This window comes from Garra rufa, chromosome 22, assembly GCF_049309525.1.
Source record: "Garra rufa chromosome 22, GarRuf1.0, whole genome shotgun sequence".
Taxonomy (NCBI): Eukaryota; Metazoa; Chordata; class Actinopteri; order Cypriniformes; family Cyprinidae; genus Garra; species Garra rufa.
Genome location: NC_133382.1, coordinates 41,413,620 through 41,437,131, shown reverse-complemented (window position 1 = coordinate 41,437,131; position 23,512 = coordinate 41,413,620). Strand labels below are relative to the sequence as shown.

The 23,512-nt window shown below is 35.0% G+C and overlaps 1 protein-coding gene across 1 annotated transcript; it reads left to right on the top strand.

The window, feature by feature from the left end:
* Positions 1–1,064: 1,064 nt before the first annotated feature.
* On the top strand, positions 1,065–22,602 carry LOC141297961 (sphingomyelin synthase-related protein 1-like). The gene is made up of 7 exons (XM_073828446.1): positions 1,065–1,199; positions 10,507–10,835; positions 12,663–12,930; positions 14,970–15,065; positions 17,108–17,225; positions 18,660–18,810; positions 21,751–22,602. Exons 2-7 carry the CDS (start codon positions 10,520–10,522, stop codon positions 22,053–22,055), a joined length of 1,254 nt encoding a protein of 417 aa, XP_073684547.1. The 5' UTR covers positions 1,065–1,199; positions 10,507–10,519; the 3' UTR covers positions 22,056–22,602.
* Positions 22,603–23,512: the final 910 nt, after the last annotated feature.

The following is a 23,512-nucleotide window of genomic DNA, read 5'->3' as shown; positions in this document are numbered from 1 at the left end:
TGGTTAATTTTATTAGTTATTGTTTTTTTTAAATGTCTATAGTTTTTATTTTTTATTTAGACATAAAAAACTACTAAAATTGATAAACAACAAAATCACTAAAACTTTAACTAAAACTGAAAACATAATAAAAACTATTCACATTTTAACAAAAACTATTTTTGTATTTTATATTTTAATTTTATTGTTAGTTAATTTTGTTAGTTATTGTTTTTATTAAATGTCTAGTTTTTATTTTTTTATATTTAGACATAAAAAACTACAAAAAATGACTAACAACAAAAGCATTAAAACTTTGACTAAAATGAAAATGAAAATAAAAAACAAAATCTATTGAAATTTTTAATAAAACTAAAATTGGGTTTTATTATTGTATTTTCATTTTAAGACAAATTTTATTCAGACAATGACTAACACAACAATATCATTAAAATGTTGACTAAAATTAAAAGTAAAATATATAACAATAAAAACTAAAATATTAATACAAACTATATAATTCGTTTTTATTTATTTATTTTTTGTTTTGTAGCTAATATTTAGCCATTTACTGGTGTCCACCTTGTTCATTTTTTTTTTCCATTTTAAATATAGATATCTATATATATTTTTAAATCTATATAGTTTTATTTAAAACTGACTAAAATTAAAATGAAAACAAAAAACATTTAGCAATGCACTCATAGGCCCGGTTTCACAGACAGGGTTTAGACTAAACCAGGATTAGGCCATAGTTCAATTAGGACTTTTAAGTAATTTTTATAAACCTGCTTAGAAAGAAAAAAAAAACATTGCTGTTGTGCAATCATGAGACAAAACAAAGGCACTGATATATTTTTAGTTTATATTTATATTTAAGTTTATTTCAGTAGAAACAGCTCAGACTTACATTTGAGTCTAGGACTAGGCTTAAGCCTTGTCTGTGAAACCGGGGGCTAGTGTTCACCTGTGTTCACCTAGATTAGAAACCCAGCAGCGCCTGACTATGTAGTTGACCACTTGGCCAGCAGATGTCGCTGTGGGCGCGCCAGCGGAAGTGACCTCATCCGCAGTATTTACACACTGAAACACTTTCACAGCTGGCAGATCGACTGTGCTCCGCTAGCTGGGTCACGGCGCGATGATTTACCACCAATGTCCCCACAGAGTGACATTTAGGAGCTTCATCGCGATTCGGAGTGAAGAATCTGATGTGTAACGTAAGTGAAGCGCAGCAGGCTAACCGCTAGCATGCTAACACACTCACATGCAGCTGAAAAATCACTCTGATACTGCACTGATGAATTGTAATAGGCGTATGAACCCTTATTAAGGTTCGTTCTTTGTTTTATTACCATTTTTTATTGCAGTGATAGGTTTATGGGCGAGGAGGAGAAATGATAGTCATTTAACATTACTGTCTTTGCTTTCTCGTCCAAAGACATTTGCAGATTTAAAGTGGCACCCTGTATTTTTATGTCATTTAGTGATTTTTTATATTTTGTGTTATGGTTATAACCCTCGTTTATTAATTTGGGCCAGCTTCAGATGTCAAAAATCATTTGCAGGACTGTTTTATAAAATAAAATCTAGTTAATTTAACCTAGTTAAACAACATTTTTTGTAAAATGATTTCTAGGTAGGCACTAGGCAGCTCGCTAGGTTTTGAGACACAGACAGCGTTATTCTGACACGTTAATTCACCTGTGTGGCAGGTACTGGGTCCTTATCAAGCTTCTCTGTGTCAGGTATTGATTAAAGTCCTAAGTGTAACGAGCTGAGAGATATAATTATACCTAAGGGTACTTCACGAACAGGCTCATATTACTTTACTGTTGTTTTCTTGTGTCTGATAACGCGACCGCATTTCGCTATGCTGCGAGGGGGCGTGGCTAACAGTGGGCGTGGGGCGTATGGGTGTGGCTAAGTTGGTTTGATACTGATGGGCGTGGCTGCCACTGTGATTATGTTAATGCGCAAAAATCGATATTTTAAAAATGACTAGTTTTCAGTTTTCATAAATAACTAAGAATAAATAACCTTTTATTGATGTAAGATTTGTTAGGATAGGACAATATTTGGCCGAGATACAACCAAAGACTATAGAATACCCTTAAAGGGACTTTGATACGACTATTTGAAAATCTGGAATCTTGAGGATGCAAAAAAAAAAAAAAAATCTAAATATTAAGAAAATCGACTTTAAAGTTGTCCAAATGAAGTTCTTAGCGATGCATGTTATTAATCAAAATTTAAATTTCTAATGTTTCTAATGTTTTTTTTTACGAAGTCTCTTCTGCTCTCCAAGCCTGCATTTATTTGATCTAAAAAACTGTAAAAATGCACTTTTTTTTTCCTCAGAATTCTTTTTTTTTTTTTTCAGAAATGTGATAAAAAGACTGAATTGTTAGATATAAACTCAGATTTGTGAGTTAAAAGTCAAAATTGTGAGATAAAAAGATATTACCTATTGTAGGATGGAACATTTTTTAAACTTTTCTGGCATGTATGCATCTGTATTTTATTCCTATATTGGTTGGAATAATTTATGTATGTATGTAAGAATTTGTTTTGTGTTTGACCTCACCAAAAGTTCCAAGCAATTATGTTGTTTGGCCAAAAATAAATAAATAAAATTAAATAAATACTTGGCATTTTCATGTATTATATGCCTGAAGCTATGCATGAACACAAATGTAAGCCTGGACCACTAAACCAGTCATAAAGGTCAGTTTTTTGAAATTGATAATTTGAAAACTGAATAAATACTGAGTGTGCAAAAACAGTAAAAATGTGAAATATTTTTACTATTTAAATGTTTTATATTTGAATACATTTTAAAATGTAATTTATTTCTGTGATCAAAGCTGAATTTTCAGCATCATTACTCCAGTCTTCAGTGTCACATGATCCTTCAGAAATCATTCTAATACACAGCTCAAGAAACATTTTTATTATTATTATTATTATCAATATTTAAAACAGTTGAGTACATTTTTTTCAGGATTCTTTAATGAATAGAAAGATCCAAGCATTTATCTAAAATAAAAAGCTTTTGTAAGATTATACACTGCACCATTTAAAAGCTTGTAGTCAGTATAATTTTATTTATAATTTTTTTTATTATAGAAATTAATACTTTTATTTAGCAAGGATGCTTTAAGTTGATTAAACGTGATGATAAAAAAAAAACATTTATATAGTGTTGCAAAAGATTTCTATTTCAGATAAATGCTGTTCTACTGAACTTTCTATTCATCAAAGACATGCATAACATTTTAAAATATTTCAAATTGTAAACAGTTATTTTAAATTGTGAAAATATTTCAAAATTTTACTATTAATTAAATTTTACTAACACTAAAAATCTTACTGTTCAAAAAAACTATTTTTAATTTTTTAAAAAGGTAATTGCAATTTTTTTTCTCTTTCAGAATACTTATTTTCTTGCGATTACAAGTTTATACTTTAAAAATGCAAATAATAAACTTGCAATTCTGACTTTTTGTCTCAGAATTCAGATTTTCCTTTTCAGAAATTTGAGACAAAAGACTGAATGGTTAGATATAAACTAAAAAAGTCAAAATTATTGTGAGATAAAAAGTTGCGTTTAATTGTACTTAAACTTTTTATGCACTATATGCCTAAAGCCATGCATGAACACACATTATAGAAACTACTTTTATAGTACCTTTCCAAGTTTATTTCCATATTTGAGTAAAACAAGTAGCAAATAAATTAATTCTGACAGAATTGAAGTAAATATTGTTGATAATCAGCAACTTTACTTGTTCTAGAATGCAAAATAAAATATATCTGGTTGATAGAAGAACACGAATGACCACTGCAATAGTGCAGTCATTGACTTTCAGTGAAAGTCATTTTCTGACATTTAAATATGGTGTTTACCCTCTACTTACGTATTTGTTTAAAATATGCAAAGTCTGGTTCAGACCGAACATGTTCAGATGTGATTCACACACAGTCACATGCATCTCTTATCATCTTATCACTGTTTTGCATGCATTTAATGCTCTATTTTAGCTTTTTTTGCAACGAAAAAGACTATAAGGACACATGATGATGCAGTATCTCTCTAGCTGTTTTAATCAGGGAAAAGAGGATGTTTCCTCGCATCTTGCTCACACTGATGCTGGCACAAATGTTTCTGTGTTTCATCTGTGAGACGTCAGAAAAAAAGGCCAGTTTCTGTTCCTGTGGTGTGTTAAAATGAAGTGTTATTGTTATTGGGTGAAAAAAACATGCTTGTGCTTTCTGAAAGTTTGTGGTTTGTGTAAGTGTAGGTGTGCTTCTAAGCATTAATGGTCTGTTGTTTCAGAGCAGAGTTAACAGATGTCCACAGGGAAAAACACAGACACGTTAAGTGTTTTCTGAGAGCTAATGAACTGAGATTCAGGAACAGAACAAGATGCATTCAGACTTGCTTTTATAACTGTTCCTGTGCTGGCTTTTCTTGACCTTTTTGACTCCTGTTGTCTGCAACAATGTTTGAAAGCTGACTCTCGCTGTTTCTGACCATTAGGTTTCAGGATTCCTGAAGTTTATGAGCCAAATGTTCTTTTGGATTCTTTTAAGAAATAAATGTGCATAACTTTTGCAGTCGTTCATGATTTACTGGGCAAATGAGTAAACGTATATTTACTCACAATTTCTACTTGATTAAAACAAAAATAGAAATCGGCATAACAAGAATTGCTCTTAACATGTATTTTTTATTATCATTATTTCTTTAATAAAGAAATGTATTTCTTTAAATATAAAAAAAAATAATGAACCAATTTCAGCTTTATTTTTTAGTTATTTGAGATTCAACTCTATTTTTAAATTCAATCTAATAAAATTTCATTTGAAATGATTTGTAAAGCCAATTTGATTACCTAAAAAACTTTAAGGCAGCCACTGAACAGGTCTAGAAATCACACTTTTAAAATTAAACTACCTTATATTTATTTTAGAAGACTGTAGGAATAATGGTTACATAGTGGTTATCCAAAGACAAAAATATATTATATTTAAAAAAAAAATACTATTATAATGCTTGTGTGTTTTGTTTCAAATCATTTTAAGTCTTGAGAGCCACTTGAGAATCACTGCTTTTAAATAAAAAAAAATTAAATTAAATTAAATTAAATTAATTTAATTTTATTTATTTTTTTGTTTTGTTTTTTTACAAAAATTACATTTTTCTTCCATACTAAGTAATTGGCCGATAATTTAATTTGGGATGAATTAAATTGCAAAATATTTTTTTTTTTTTTATAGTTATTTTAGCTCATTTTAATGCTTGTCTGTCTTATTTTAGAAAATTTTTAATCTTGAGAGGCACCTGTAGTTGAAAATCACCGCTAAATGTCTGGTAAATTACTTTTATTTATTTATTTTATTATTTATTTTGCAGCTATGATCAATTACATTTTCCTTCTATTATAAGGAAATTACCTATCATTTGTCAATGCTAAGTCTGGTCTTCATGACTTGTTCATGTGACAAATGAAAGAAATTATTTGGACCAGATTGCACAGTACCAAAGCGGAAGCCAATCATAATTGATCTCAGGCTGCATCATAACTATTCCCCTATTCTGATTATGATCAAAGATTGCATATGTGGGTGTTCAATTTTATTTTAACTCGACATGAACTAACAATATGATTGAAATGACTTGTTTTTGGCTGAACGATCTTCAACTAAGAACTATTCAACTGTGTGTTGCATTGCATAATCAGAATAATTTATATGCACAGCATCTTTTCTTTCAAATTTAGTATTTCTCATCATTTTCGCCACACGTTTCCTCAGACGACAGCAGTTGGCACTTGTGATTGGGAGGCAATTTTTCACATCTAACAGATATTGCTTACTCAGACTGGTCCTTAATGAATGAGCTGGTCACCGGCCAGATAATCAGAGCTCAGGACAAGAAGCACAGCTGGGATTCAGTGCTTCAAATCCGTAGTAGTGCACAGTCATGAGATCTTGTGGCGTAAATGTAACCCGTTTTACTCGAGTACCAGCATGTGTGCTAGTCTAGATGTGGTGCACTACTCAAGTATGAAGGTGGTGCAAAAATTAAGCAATTAATTAATAGCTCATGATATGTCCTTTTTATGTACATATTTCACATAAAAGTCGCAATGTTTCGGAGAACGCATTGGCCGTGTTTCGGAGATCGCATTGGCAGTGTTTCGGAGAACGCATTGGCCGTGTTTCGGAGATCGCATTGGCCGTGTTTCGGAGATCGCATTGGCCGTGTTTCGGAGAACGCATTGGCCGTGTTTCGGAGAACGCATTGGCCGTGTTTCGGAGAACGCATTGGCCGTGTTTCGGAGAACGCATTGGCAGTGTTTCGGAGAACGCATTGGCCGTGTTTCGGAGAACGCATTGGCCGTGTTTCGGAGAACGCATTGGCAGTGTTTCGGAGAACGCATTGGCCGTGTTTCGGAGAACGCATTGGCCGTGTTTCGGAGAACGCATTGGCCGTGTTTCGGAGAACGCATTGGCCGTGTTTCGGAGAACGCACTGGCAGTGTTTCGGAGAACGCATTGACCGTGTTTCGGAGAACGCATTGGCCGTGTTTCGGAGAACGCATTGGCCGTGTTTCGGAGAACGCATTGGCCGTGTTTCGGAGAACGCATTGGCCGTGTTTCGGAGAACGCATTGGCCGTGTTTCGGAGAACGCATTGGCAGTGTTTCGGAGATCGCATTGGCCGTGTTTCGGAGATCGCATTGGCCGTGTTTCGGAGATCGCATTGGCCGTGTTTCGGAGAACGCATTGGCCGTGTTTCGGAGAACGCATTGGCCGTGTTTCGGAGAACGCATTGGCAGTGTTTCGGAGAACGCATTGGCCGTGTTTCGGAGAACGCATTGGCCGTGTTTCGGAGAACGCATTGGCAGTGTTTCGGAGATCGCATTGGCCGTGTTTCGGAGATCGCATTGGCCGTGTTTCGGAGAACGCATTGGCCGTGTTTCGGAGAACGCATTGGCCGTGTTTCGGAGAACGCATTGGCCGTGTTTCGGAGAACGCATTGGCCGTGTTTCGGAGAACGCATTGGCCGTGTTTCGGAGAACGCATTGGCCGTGTTTCGGAGATCGCATTGGCCGTGTTTCGGAGATCGCATTGGCAGTGTTTCGGAGAACGCATTGGCAGTGTTTCGGAGAACGCATTGGCAGTGTTTCGGAGAACGCATTGGCAGTGTTTCGGAGATCGCATTGGCCGTGTTTCGGAGAACGCATTGGCCGTGTTTCGGAGAACGCACTGGCCGTGTTTCGGAGAACGCACTGGCCGTGTTTCGGAGAACGCACTGGCCGTGTTTCGGAGAACGCACTGGCCGTGTTTCGGAGAACGCACTGGCCGTGTTTCGGAGAACGCACTGGCCGTGTTTCGGAGAACGCACTGGCAGTGTTTCGGAGATCGCATTGGCCGTGTTTCGGAGATCGCATTGGCCGTGTTTCGGAGAACGCATTGGCCGTGTTTCGGAGAACGCATTGGCCGTGTTTCGGAGAACGCATTGGCCGTGTTTCGGAGAACGCATTGGCAGTGTTTCGGAGAACGCATTGGCCGTGTTTCGGAGAACGCATTGGCCGTGTTTCGGAGAACGCATTGGCAGTGTTTCGGAGATCGCATTGGCCGTGTTTCGGAGATCGCATTGGCCGTGTTTCGGAGAACGCATTGGCCGTGTTTCGGAGAACGCATTGGCCGTGTTTCGGAGAACGCATTGGCCGTGTTTCGGAGAACGCATTGGCCGTGTTTCGGAGAACGCATTGGCCGTGTTTCGGAGAACGCATTGGCCGTGTTTCGGAGAACGCATTGGCCGTGTTTCGGAGAACGCATTGGCCGTGTTTCGGAGATCGCATTGGCCGTGTTTCGGAGATCGCATTGGCAGTGTTTCGGAGAACGCATTGGCAGTGTTTCGGAGAACGCATTGGCAGTAGGGCTGGGCGGTATACCTTTTCATACCGAATACCGGTGTTTTTTTTTTTAATGATATTCATTTTTCATATACCCCAATACCGGTGAGTGTGTGCGTACAAAGCGCTGGGAACACGTATGTTGACGCAAACAGAAACCGCAGCTTGCACGTGCTTGTCTGAAGCAACACATTTGAGGTGTGGACGTATTTCAGTATATCTGAGAAAGACCCAGGGTTAGCGATTTGCAAAACTTGTAATGCCGAAATTTCAAGAGGGGGTGTGTCTGCAGAGATGAGAGCAGAGATCGGCGCATTGTGCGCAGACAGATGTAGCTTTCAGTGAGAGAAAAACAATGGCTTTACGTTGGTGTTACGTCGCAATATTTTAAAGATATGTCTTTTCTATATACTGTATTTTTATTAATATTTATGTTTTAAAGCCAATGGATATCACACAAGCAACGTGGAAACTGATCAATATGTTAAAGTGAAAGTAAAAACTGACTTTCAGCATCTGATGTGCATTCTTTCAGACAATGAGAGACGATTATACTTCATATGCTGATATTAATTTAGTCCCTTAATATTTTTCTTGTGCCCCGAACATGGTGGGAAAAAAAAATAAAAAAGAAACGTATTTTGTGTAGCCTAAGGTTTGTTTTTGAAAGTCTTAAATAAAGCTCTTAATTTTCATTGATGACTGCAGTGTTATTAGGGGGTTATGAAAGTCATAATTATGATTTCAGGTGGTCTAAAATGTGGGGACTGAAAGACAAGAATTGCTATGAAACTTCAAAAGGCTATCCATTGAATAAATATGAGCGCTGCACGTTTCAAAATCATTTGTTGCGCTACTTTGTATACTACCATTCTGACAGCGCCTCCTGCTGGAAGAGAAACGCGTAGACTTGTAAATGTGAACTTGTGAAGAAAGCACAATAAAGTGTTGTGTATTTTGACTGCAAATCATGAATTCTGATTTCTTCACCTCATTACAATTATGAGTGCCACTGTCACTTCTTTGTGAACAGCAGCATTTTGTGAGACCAATCAAACCTGGGTTAATACTAGTCCAGTCAATGTAAGCCAATATACTGCAGTAATTATTCTCTAATTTATTAGGAAATGTGGTTAACACCTAGTCATGCATGAAAAAAAAAAATACCGTCATATACCGTGATACCGTATAATTTTGAAAAATACCGTGATATAAATTTTTGGTCATACCGCCCAGCTCTAATTGGCAGTGTTTCGGAGATCGCATTGGCCGTGTTTCGGAGAACGCATTGGCCGTGTTTCGGAGAACGCACTGGCCGTGTTTCGGAGAACGCACTGGCCGTGTTTCGGAGAACGCACTGGCCGTGTTTCGGAGAACGCACTGGCCGTGTTTCGGAGAACGCACTGGCCGTGTTTCGGAGAACGCACTGGCCGTGTTTCGGAGAACGCACTGGCCGTGTTTCGGAGAACGCACTGGCCGTGTTTCGGAGAACGCACTGGCCGTGTTTCGGAGAACGCACTGGCCGTGTTTCGGAGAACGCACTGGCCGTGTTTCGGAGAACGCACTGGCCGTGTTTCGGAGATTTCAAAGCTAGCAGAGGAAATAACTTGAGGAGTTCAAGAACTATTCAACTTTGTGTTGCATTGCATAATCAGAACATTTCCTCAGACGACAGCAGTTGGCACTTGTGAATGCATTTTGTGGTTTAATTTTCATCTTGTGCATTTAAGAGGCAGTTTTTCACATCTAACAGATATTGCTTACTCAGACTGGTCCTTAATGAATGAGCTGGTCACCGGCCAGATAATCAGAGCTCAGGCCAAGAAGCACAGCTGGGATTCAGTGCTTCAAATCCGTAGTAGTGCACAATCATGAGATCTTGTGGCGTAAATGTAACCCGTTTTACTCGAGTACCAGCATGTGTGCTAGTCTAGATGTGGTGCACTACTCAAAATTATGAAGGTGGTGCAAAAAATAAGCCATTAATTAATTAATAGCTCATGATATGTCCTTTTTTATGTACATATTTCACATAAAAGTCTCAATGTTTCGAGAATACAGTCGCAATGTCCTGAGAACGCAGTCGAAATGTTCCGAGAACAAAGTCGAAAGTTTGTGGTTTGTGTAAGTGTGGGTGTGTTTCTAAGCATTAATGATTTGTTGCTTCAGAGCAGAGTTAACAGATGTCCACAGGGGAAAACATAGACATGTTAAGTGTTTTCTGAGAGCTAATGAACTGAGATTCAGGAACAGAACAAGATGCATTCAGACTTGCTTTTTTTTAACTCTTTCTGTGCTGTGAGTTCTTGACCTTTTTGACTCCGGTTGTCTGCACCAATATTTGAAGACCGACTCTTGTCGTTTCCGACCATTAGATTTCAAGATTCCTGAAGTTTATGAGCCTCCTGAGATCTTGTGGCGTAAATGTGACCCATTTTACTCGAGTATCAGCATATGTGCTAGTTTAGATGTAATACACTACTGAAAAGTACAAAGGTGGTGCAAAAATGAAGAATGGCTCATATGTCCTTTCTATGTACATATTTCACACAAAAGTCGACTGATTTTTTTGTCTTCATGTGTCTTTTTTCTCTCCAGTTCCTGTGAGAGGATGCGCGAGCGAGAGATGGCCGGTAACGGCGGGCAGCTCAGTGTGCGCCATTGGACCCCAAAGCATGTGGGCCGCTGGCTGCGTGAAGAGGGCTTCTGCGATTACGTGGACCTGCTATGTAACAAACACCGTCTGGACGGAACCAGCCTGCTGACGCTGAGCGAGTATGACCTGCGCTCTCCTCCGCTGGAGCTCAAGGTCCTGGGAGACATCAAACGGCTGATGGTTTCTCTCAGGAAGCTGCAGAAGCAGAACATCGACGTGTTGGAGGAGCTGGGTCTGTCCTACGACGGACACTCGCCTCAGAACAGCACAGGTGCCATTTCTAGTCCTGTACATGTTTGTGTAAACTTGTGTAAATCATTTCAAAAAGACACAAAAAAGGTGTCATAAGAAAGTTTTCCGTATGACTGTTGCACTATGTTCGAAGTCTAAAGCATACGTAAACACAGATTATATACTGTTTATTTTAGTTTTCAAGTTCCTTTCCAGTTGTGTATAATGACGTTATAGTGTCATGAAGAAAAAAAGTAAGATCACAAGATTAAGATTTTGAGAATAATATTTCGAAAATAAAGACGAAATGTTACAAACATTAAGTCGAAATACTGCAAGAAAGTCATAATATTTTGAGAATGGTTGAAATTACGAGAATATAATTTTTTTTTTTCTGTATTCTTGTAATATTATACTTTAATTTTCGTAATATTTCAACTTTATTAGAATATTTTAACTTTATTCTCATAAAATTTTGATAATTTTTTTTATATATTTAGACTTTATTCTTGTAATATATTTACTTTATTCTTGTAATATTTTTAATTCTCATAATATTTTGATTTTATTCTCGTAATATTTAGACTTTATTCTCATAATATTTCAATTTAATTCTCATAATATTTTGACTTTTCTCGTAATATTTTGATAACTTTTAAATATATTTCGACTTTATTCTTGTAATTATTTTGATTTAATTCTCATATTTCGACTTTATTCTCGTAATATTTTGACTTTATTCTCGTAATATTTCGACTTTATTCTCGTAATATTTTGACTTTATTCGCGGAATATTTTGATTTAATTCTCAGAATATTTTGACTTTATTCTCATAATATTTCAATTTAATTCTCATAACATTTTGCCGTTATTCTTGTAATATTTTGACTTTATTCTCTGAATATTTTGATTTAATTCTCTGAATATTTTGAATTGTTTCTCATAATATTTCAATTTAATTCTCATATTTTGCCGTTATTCTTGTAATATTTTGACTTTATTCTCTGAATATTTTGATTTAATTCTCCGAATATTTTGACTTTATTCTCATAATATTTCAATTTAATTCTCATAACATTTTGCCGTTATTCTTGTAATATTTTGACTTTATTCTCGGAATATTTTGATTTAATTCTCCGAATATTTTGACTTGTTTCTCATAATATTTCAATTTAATTCTCATAATATTTTGCCGTTATTCTTGTAATATTTTGACTTTATTCTCGTAATATTTCGATTTAATTCTTTATTTGTAAAAGATTCAGATTCAAAGCAAACCTGCAATAATTAAATGTTAAATAATACAAATATCCTTTATGTATTTAATCCCATTTCAGTAATCGATGTCTTTGCTGCCGACCTTCGATGATCCAATTCATCCATACTAATAAGCAAAAATTACTCAACATAATCTAACATTTGTTTTACTTTTTTTATTGCTAAAGAGTTGACATTTTTTCTTCTGCGGTCTACTTTACAGATCTGAGTTAACTTTTCTCTAAGTCTGAGGATTTGGTGTAAAAAGGTTTTTACATTTGACAAAAATAGAACTTTTTATGTTAAAAACAAACAAGCAAGCCCTGCCCAGATTTAAAAAGTAACGCAAAAGCAACGTAACGCATTACTTTCCATAAAAAGTAACTAAATAACGTAATTAGTTACATTTTTAGGGAGTAACTCAATATTGTAATGCATTACTTTTAAAAGTAACTTTCCCCAACACTGGTTGCAATAGTGCAACATTCAGTTTGATCTCATCGAGGGTAATTTTGTGACATTTAATGTCTTCTGTTAGCTTACATATTTGTTTGAAATGATCAAAATGATGTCTTATAGAGGTATATTGTGTGTGTTTTGTGTTGTTCAGGTGGAGTGGACTGGTTGTGTAATGGTGAATCAGCACGGGATTGCGATGCCGTGTTGGACACGTTGAGTGACGATCAGTATCATCAATACAATAACGGCAAATACAAGCAGCAGCCGCGGAGACTGGACCCGGAGTACTGGAAAACCATCATCAGCTCCGTCTACGTGGTCTTCGTCTTCGGCTTCACGTCGTTCGTCATGGTGATCGTCCACGAGCGAGTGCCAGACATGAGAACGTACCCGCCGCTGCCAGACATCTTCCTGGACAGGTGAGCATTTGTTGAGCTGATTTGATCTGCATTTATTTGATTAAAAATACAGTAAAAACAGCAAAAATAGTGAAATATTATTCTAATTTTAAAAGCTGTTTTTTATATGAATCAATGTTAAACTGTAATTTATTTCTGTGATCAAAGATGTATTTTCAGCATCATTACTGCAGTCTTAAGTGTCACATGATCCATCAGAAGTCATTGTAATATGCTGATTTGCTGCTCAAGAAACATTTCTGATTATTAGAAATGTTGAAAACGGTTATGTTGCTTCATATTTTCATGGAAACTGTGATATATTTTATTTTTCAGGATTCACTGATGAGTAAAAAGTAAAAAAAAAAAAAAAAAACAGCATTTATTTGAAATAGAAATCTTGACCAATTTCCCAAAGTGGGGGTTGTGAGTGGATGAAAAGTTAATTAATTAAAACTTAATTTTTTTTTTATTAAATAAAATATAAAATTTAAATATTTATTTTAAAAATAAAATCAAAATAATACAAAAAATATCATTAGAGAACTGTGTATATCTATGCAAATGTGTTGATAAATTATGAACTTTTGAGTATCTTTTTAGATTTTAAACTTTTTAATATTAATTAGCTTTTTACATTTTTAAATATTAACTTAAAATAAAATAGTACCAGGTTACTGCAGGTTGTTCATGAATTTTCTTAAGCTAATAATTAAATCTCAAAAATGTGATTTTAATGTAGGCATTCCCAAATATTCCCAATAAATAAATACAAAAAATACAATTTACAGTATATTATAAAAATGCGATTTTGATGTAGGCGTTCCCAAATATTCCCAATAAATAAATGCAAAAAATACAATTTACAGTATATTATAAAAATGCGATTTTGATGTAGGCGTTCCCAAATATTCCCAATAAATAAATACAAAAAATACAATTTACAATATATTATAAAAAATTAGATTTTAATGTTGGCATTCCCCAAACATTCCCAATTAATAAATACAAAAAAAAAAAAAAAAAAAATACAATTTACAATATATAAAAAAATAATATAATATAAAATATTATTTAAAAAAATAGTGCCAGGTTACTGCAGGATGTTCATGAGTTTTTTTTTTTTTAAAGCTAATAATTCAATTATAAAAATGTGATTCTAATGTAGGCATTCCAAATCATTTCCAATAAATAAATAAATTTAATTTAATTTAATTTTAAATAGTGCTATGTTACTTCAGGATGTTCATGATTTTAAGCTAATAGTTAAATTATAAAAAATGTGATTCTAATGTAGGCATTCCCAAACATTTCCAATAAATAACTAAAATAAGATTTTGTTTATAAATTAAAATAAAATAAAATAGTGCCAGGTTACTGCGGGATGTTTGTGTGTTTTTAAGCTAATAATTCAATAATAAAAATGTGATTTTAATGTAGACATTTTTAATAAATAAATAAAATAAAATAAAATAGTGCCAGGTTACTGCAGGGTGTTCATGAGTTTTTTTTTTAAGCTAATAATTAAATCATGAAAATGTGATTTTAATGTATTTCAAAACATTTCCAATAAATAAACAACATTTAATAAAATTTAAAATTAGTTATAAAAATGTAATTTTTAATGTAAGCATTCCCAAACATTTCCAATAAAAATAAATAAATAAATAAATTAAAGAAATAAAATAATCGGCTGGCAAAAATGGTTGGGAATGCTTGCTTTAATTGCATTAAAATTACATTTTTAAATAATTTCAATGTGAAAATATAGTTCAGTGTTTATAGGAATATCATCATCATTTTTTGTCATTTACTGATGATTGAGGTTTCTGGCATCATCATAAGAGTGAACCGCTCTGATGGTGAGCCGTACCCATTAGAGGTTTGCATTTAATGATAATTGTCTCCATCACGCACCACAGGAAGTGGTTAGAGTTCACATGTGAGCATCAAAACATCATAAAATAACAGCATTAATCACCATCTGTTTGGAGGAGGATTATGTTTTGCTCGCTCCGTCCTACTTTCTGACCTTTCGCCTGCTTCTCTTCTCTCTCCAGTGTTCCCAGAATCCCCTGGGCCTTTGCAATGGCTGAGGCCTGCGGCGTGATCCTCTGCTCTATCTGGCTGCTAGTTTTGCTGCTTCATAAACACAGGTAACACATATACACACGCATACACTGCTGCTCAAAAGTTTGGGATCAGTAAGATTTTTATTGTTTTTTTTTTTAAATAGTCTCTTATGCTCATCAAAGTTCCATTTATTTGATTAAAAAAACCCAACTTACTGAAATCTGACTTAAACCAAAGTCCCTTTTAGGCAAGTCATGTCACTCAGCGGCCATCTTTGAAACGCTACTCGTGCAGGCAAGTGCAGCTCCTATCTGTTTGAATGGGGAAACATCAAATTCTCAAACTGTTCACCAAGCTGACGATTACATTTCATATTTTAAATCTCTTTTAGTACTGAGCGCACGTCTTAGAGAGCCGACTGTTTCTATAGCAACCGGGACTTCTAATGGCAGCTGCAGTGACGCGCTGACTTCACTAATCAACGATTGGCTCTTTCACTAAGAAGGCGGGGCTTCGCGGCCATAATGAGCGATGCATTTTTCCCCATTCAAAACTATACGAGTGACACGTCTTGGGTATTCTATAGTCTTTGCTTTACTAATCAACGATTGGCTCTTTCACTAAGAAGGCGGGGCTTCGCTGCCATAATGAGCGTTGCATTTTTTCCCATTCAAAACTATACGAGTGACACGTCTTGGGTATTCTATAGTCTTTTCTTAAACTTAAAGTTATTATTCTGAAACCCAAATTTCTGACTTGTACTCCTCCTAGAGCTTTAACTCTACAAACTCCAAACTCAGGCCGGATCTTCAGACTGATCTGAAGTTAGTTGCTATATCTTTTCTAACTGATTGGACTTACGGTTTTCCTAAAAATGACGATTAAAATTGGGAAAAATCCCATAGACTTGCATTGACGGAATGTTCAAATGAGCCGAGAGACTTTCAAACTCCAACTGACAAAACTCCCACAATCCTTTGAGACTTGCGAATCATGTTAACAACATGCTAGTAACATGCTAATCATGCTAGAATCATGTTGACAAAATGCTAATCATGCTAACGTATTAGTAACATGGTCAAAACATGCTAGTAATATGGTAAACGTTAAAAAAACATGCTGCAAGTAACATGCTAGTCATGCTAGAATAATGCTAGCAAAATGTTAGTAACTTACTAATCATGCTAACGTGTTAGTAACATGTTAAACATGTTAAAACATGTTAGTTATATGTTAAACTTGCTGCTAGTAACATGATAATCATAAAAGAATAATCTTAACAAAACATGCTAGTAACTAACTAATCATGCGAGAATCATGTTAACATGCTAGTAACTTGCTAATCATGTTAGAATCATGCTGACAAAATGCTAGTAACTTTGTTAATCATGATAACATGTTAGTAACATGCTAGTAATGTGTTAAACATGATAGAATCATGTTAGCAACATGCTAATCATGCTAACAACAGGCTCGTAACTAGCTTATGCTAACGCGTTAGTAACATGCTAAAAGCATGCTAGTAAACATGCCGTGAGTAACATGCAAATCATGTTAGAATAATGCTAGCAACATGCTAGTAACATGTTAATCATGCTAGAATCATGTTAGCAGCATGCTAGTAACATGTTAATCATGCTAGAATCATGTTAGCAGCATGCTAGTAACATGTTAATCATGCTAGAATCATGTTAGCAGCATGCTAGTAACATGTTAATCATGCTAGAATCATGTTAGCAGCATGCTAGTAACATGTTAATGTTGCTAGCATGTTGTAAAGTACAGTATATTATTTCACAATATCAGTTTTTTTCTGTATTTTAATCAAATAAACGCAGCCTTGATGAACAGAAAAGTCTCCTTTAAAACGCATTAAAATATTACTGATTCCAATCTTTTTAAAGCGGCAGTGTATATAATACATGCATAAATGAAGACCAACATTGTTGTCCTGTAGACTATTATTCAGCAGTGAAAGTTGCGCAGTAAATGCAGGAATGTGTGTTGAGAAACTGTAATTATGTGAGAGGACACTGGCAGCAGCATCTCTTGATCTGACGCTCATAAAAAGGCCGTCAAAGAGGCTTTTATCCCTGACCCAGTTTGCGGTGTGTGTTTCTGTCAGGTCCATCCTGTTGAGGCGGTTGTGTAGCCTCATGGGGACGGTCTTCATGCTGCGCTGCATCACTATGTTTGTGACGTCTCTCTCGGTCCCGGGTCAACACCTGCAGTGCACTGGGAAGGTACGGACATCATCTCACACACAAGCTCTGATCCCAGACCTAGTCAACTACATGAAGACTATTTTGACACATTATAGGCTTCTATATCATGAGATTGCATTGCATGTGACCATCATCATTTTTTTATTATTATAACATTTGTGACCCTGGACCACAAAACCAGTTATAAGTGTAAATTTGTCTGAAAGCTGAGTAAATAAGCTTTCCATTGATATATTGTTTGTTAAAATAGGACAATGTTTGTCTGAGATACAACTATTTGAATACCTGTAATCTGAGGGTGCAAAAAAAAATCTAAATATTGAGAAAATCGCCTTAAAACTTGTCCAAATGAAGTTCTTAGCAATGCATATTACTAATCAAAAATCAAGTTTTTATATATTTATGGTAGAAAATTTACTAAATATCTTCATGGAACATGATCTTTACTTAATATGCTAATGATTTTTGGCATAAAAGAAAAATCGATAATTTTGACCCATACAATGTATTTTTGGCTATTGCTACAAATACACCCGTGCTACTTAAGACTGGTTTTGTGGTCCAGGGTCACATTTATGAAAATTTTTTTTTTTTAATTTTTGGCATTTTTATGATAATTTAAACTGCATTAAAACCAAAACAGGTGATGTTGAAATATGGATGCATTTAAAAAAAATATATATAAAAATTAAATTAATATTGCTTTTTTTAGCACATTTTACCCTCTTTTGTTTGTTTTTTTTTTTTTTTGGCATTTTTGACATTTTTATATATATATATTCGCTCACACATTTTTATTATCATAACATTTATTTAAAAATTAATGTGTATAGATTTTTTCCCCCATTTTTGGCATTTTTATGATAAACACATTTTCCCCTCTTTTTTATTTTTGCATTAAATTGCATTAAAGCCTAAACAAGCTATGTTTAAATATTGTTACATGTAAAAATTAAATGAATATTCTTTATATGTATATATAAATATATATAACATTTATTAAAAATTAAATTAATATAGTTTTTTTTTACACATTTTACCCTCTTTTTTTTTTTTTTTTTGCATTTTTTTTTTGCATTTTTGACATTTTCATGAAGAACACATTTTACCCTCTTGTTTTTTTTAAACTGTATTAAAACCTAAACAAGTTGTATATTATTATAATATATACATATATATATATCTACATATGCATACGTTTTTATTACTGTAACATTTATTATAAAAAAAATTATAGATTGTATAGATTTTTTTCCCCATTTTTGGCATTTTTATGATAAACACATTTTCCCCTCTTTTTTTGCATTTAACTGCATTAAAACCAAAACAAATGATGTTACAATATTTTTACACTTTACAATTGGAAAAGTGTGGAATATTGAAATATAAATTGGGTAGGAACCCTGATTTCATTCTAAAGGCTGTCTTCCTGTATTGATTTGTGGATGTCAGATCTACGGTGACATGTGGGCCAAGCTGCAGCGTGCTGTGGCCATATGGAGTGGTTTTGGCATGACTCTGACCGGAGTGCAGACGTGTGGAGATTACATGTTCAGCGGACACACCGTGGTCATCACCATGCTCAACTTCTTCGTCACCGAATGTAAGTTCACCCTCATTGATTCCAGTTAAAGATGCTCTGATCAGGATTTCTGAGGCCCATCACTGATTGCTGATCTTCAGACTGACTCCAGAGGTCCGTTCTTCGTACCTCGCTAACTAAGTTAGCTGGATTTGATTGTTGACGATTTTGCGTGATCTTGGATCGTTCGGTTCTTCGAAGCTCATCCGCGACTTGCTGTCATAGTAACAGGTCCGTAAGTTTAAACCTGCTCGGGAGCAGGTTTATCTCATGTAAACAGGATTTGGGCTGCGCTCCTGACAGGTTATGATTGGTTGAAGTGGTGAGGTTACATCTGATTGGTTAAAGAGCACGACTGACACGGACTGACTCACGTGGGAAAAGAAAAGTATTTTGCAAGAAAGTGTAGAAAATAATTACGACAATTCACACACGAATGATGACCACAGCTACACACACACATTATATATATATATACATATACTACCGTTCAAAAGTTTGGGGTCAGTACTTTTTTTTTTTTAAGAAATTAATACTTTTATTCACCAAGGATGTATTAGGTTAATAATAAAAAAAATATTAAAAGTTAATAATAAATAATTTACATTGTTATAAAAAATATGTATTTTGAATAAACACTGTACTTTTTAAACCTGAAACCAGAAAAAAAAATCATAGGTTCCAAAAAATATTTGCAGCACAACTGTTGATAATATCCAACATTGATCATTCTAATAATAAATCAGCATATTAGAATGATTTCTGAAGGATCATGTGACACTGAAGACTGGAGTAACAGCTGATGAAAATTCAGTTTTTCATCACAGGAATAAATTCTATTTTAAAGTATGTTAAAATATATATAAAAAAACATTATTTTATATTGTAAAAACAATTTGCAATATTAATGTTTTTTCTGTATTTTTAATCAAATAAATGCAGTCTTTAAAGACTATTACAAGTCTTTCTGACCCCAAACATTTGAACGGTAGTGGATAAAATAAAAATATAAATAAAATAACATACCAAGGAAAAAACATGCATCATGGGCAGCATTAACGCATTTAATTTGTTCACTACTTTTTGCCAGCCCTCTCTCCTTGCTTTTCCAGCCTTTGCAGTTTTCCCTTGCGTTTTAATTAAACTCTGAAACTCCTGAAATCCCTCAATCAAGAGTTCTTGCTCTGCTGCAGAAAAATACTGAGCGCGTTTCTTCGTCATGTTCACCGACCAATCACAGAGTTGCCAATCAATGTTTCTACTATCGATACGTAGCCCCTTTTAAGCCACGCAATGATCTCAGATCACTTCATCCAGCTATACTAATCATCAACAACAGGTGCGTTCGGAGAACCGGAATAGCGAGCTCATAGTTAGCGCGATGATTTGATCTTGGATGTAGTAAGCGAGGTACGAAGAACGGACCCCGGTTGCTCTACCGTTTCTAACTGATCCAACTTACGGTTTTCCTAAAAACAACCAATAAATCTGGGAAAAAATTGACTTCCATTGAGGGAGTGCTCAAATGATCAACACTATTCAAACTCCAACTGTCAAAACTCCCACAATCCCTTGAGACTCAATCAAACTGACCTTCTATGAGCTATATTTCTAATCCAATTCTACTCATTCAAACTAACTTGATAATTATGCTAGAAACTTGCTAGTAACATGCTAATCGTGTTAACAACATGCTAGTAACTTGCAAATGATGCTAACAATATGTTAGTAACATGCTAATAAATTGCTAATCATGCTACATGCTAATAACATGTTAATCATGTTATAAACATGCTAATTATGTTATAATCATGCTACTAACATGCTAGTAACATGTTAATCATGTTAACAACATGCTAATAACATGTTAATCATTCTAGAAACGTGCTAACAACATGCTAGTGAAATGCTAATCATGCTAGCAACATGCTAGTAACATGTTAATCATTCTAGAAACTTGTTAACATGCTAGCGACATGCTAATCATGCTAGCAACATGCAAATCATGCTACCAACATGTTAGTAACTCGTTAATCATGCTAACAACATGCTAATAACATGCTAATCATGTTACTAAAATGCTAATAACATGTTAATCATTCTAGAAACGTGCTAACAACATGCTAGCAACATGCGAATCATGCTAGCAACATTCTAATCATGCTACCAACATGTTAGTAACTCGTTAATCATGCTAACAACATGCTAATAACATGCTAATCATGTTACTAAAATGCTAGTAACATGTTAATCATTCTAGAAACGTGTTAACAACATGCTAGTGACATGCTAATCATGCTAACAACATGCTAATCATGCTACCAACATGTTAGTAACTTGTTAATCATGCTAACAACATGCTAATAACATGCTAATCATGCTTCCAACATGCAAGTAACATGTTAATCATTCTAGAAACGTGCTAACAACATGCTAATCATCCTACCAACATGCTAGTAACATGTTAATCATGTTAACAACATTCTAATCATGCTAGCAACATGTTAGTAACGCGTTAATCATGTTAACAACATGCTAATAACATACTAATCATGCTACTAACATGCTAGTAACATGTTAATCATTCTAGAAACGTGCTAACAACATGCTAGTGACATGCTAATCATGCTAGCAACATGCTAATCATGCTACCAACATGTTAGTAACATGTTAATCATTCTAGAAACGTGTTAACAACATGCTAATCATGCTAACATGTTAATATGCTAAAACATGTTAGTCATGTGAGAAACATGCTAGTAACAAGATGTGAATAACAGGTTAATCATGCTGTAAACATGCTAAAACATGCTAGTCATGTGAGAAACATGCTAGTAACTTGCTATCTATCTTTCTATCTATATGTGTGTATATATGTATCAAACTTTTAAGATTTAAGTTGATTTGACATGTTTTTGATCCAGTTGGTTTAATTGTAACCCATCATGTCTCCGTCCGCAGACACGCCGCGCAGCTGGAACTTCATCCACACGCTCTCGTGGGTCCTCAACCTGTTCGGCATCTTCTTCATCCTGGCGGCGCACGAGCATTACTCCATCGACGTCTTCATCGCCTTCTACATCACCACCAGACTGTTCCTGTACTACCACACGCTGGCCAACACTCGGGCCTACCAGCAGAGCCGGCGCGCGCGCATCTGGTTCCCCATGTTCTCCTTCTTCGAGTGCAACGTCAACGGGCCCGTGCCCAACGAGTACTGCTGGCCCTTCGCTCGCCCCGTCATCTTCAAACGCCTCATCCGCTGATTCCTGCCGCGCCGTCGTGTAGAGCAGGTCAAAACCTCCAGTAGCTGTCGTCTTTAAAGGATTTCTGTGGGCCACACCGCCTACTTTAACATCTCGTTGTTTTCTTTACTTTATGACGGAAACTAAAACTACTAAACTGGAACTGTGGAAGTCTGGCTCGTTCTGGCCTCCTGAAATGGTTTGCATGACAGTCAGTATTGGTTCGGCCTAGTTTGGTTATAATGCTGTAGATACCTGACGTTGTCATTTCCTCGTTTCCCCTAAAGACATTTGAGATTTTTAGTAGCATTGTGAAAAAACTGAAATGATCAACCTTTGAAGCAATATGAATCCTCTTACTGTTGTTTTTAAAGGTTTGGTGTGAAACCAGATGGGTTTAAGTGGATTATGATCGTCGCATTGGTCTTATTGCCATTATTGTTGCTATTTTCATAGTGCGCATTTTATTTAGGCAGTATTAGTATCTATATAGACTGATGAAATGAAAATACTGTGTTTAAGACTTAAAATTGTCCCCTGTATTTTAGTGAATCTCACAAAATGTTTTTTACAGAAATATATATATTTTATTTTTTTATTTATTTATTTTTTTTATTTTTAATTTTTTCTCCAAAGGCAAAGTGCAGTAACTACACATTTGGTCAAAATTTAGTTAAGGCTTAAAATGGGTTTTGTGACAACCGTTTTGTCTTGTGGCAAAGTCTCCTGGTTCATTTTTGTCCCGTTTTAGAGAAACGAGTCAATCACTTTCACAAAATCACAAAATCCATTTTTTTCAGTTTCAGTGTTGTAGTTACTGCACTTTGCCTTTGTAGGGCAGCATACACACATTAATTATTTTTTCTTTCTTTCTTTCATTCATATATATATATATATATATATACACATACATACATACATACAGTCAAGCTCAAAATTATTAATACCCCTGGCAAATTCTGACTTAAAGTTAGTTTTATTCAACCAGCTATTTTTTTTGATCGGAAATGACACAGGCTTCTCCCGAAAGATAATAAGATGATGAACAAGAGGCATCATTGTGGAAAAAAAAAAATATTTCTCATCTTTTATTTACATTTGAACAAAAAGTGGCATGTCCAAAATTATTCATACCCTTCTCAGTAATCAATAGAAAAGCCTTTATTGGTTATTACAGCAATCAAACGCTTCCTATAATTGCTGACCAGCTTTTTGCATGTCTCCACTGGTATTTTTGCCCATTCATCTTTCAGGTTGGAGGGTCTCCTTGCCATCACCCTGATCTTTAGCTCCCTCCACAGATTTTCAATTGGATTTAAGTCAGGACTCTGGCTGGGCCACTGCAAAACATTAATGATTTTGTCTGCTAACCATTTCTTCACCACGTTTGCTGTGTGTTTTGGGTCGTTGTCGTGCTGAAATGTCCACTGGTGCCCAAGGCCAAGTTTCTCTGCAGACTGCCTGATGTTGTAGTTGGG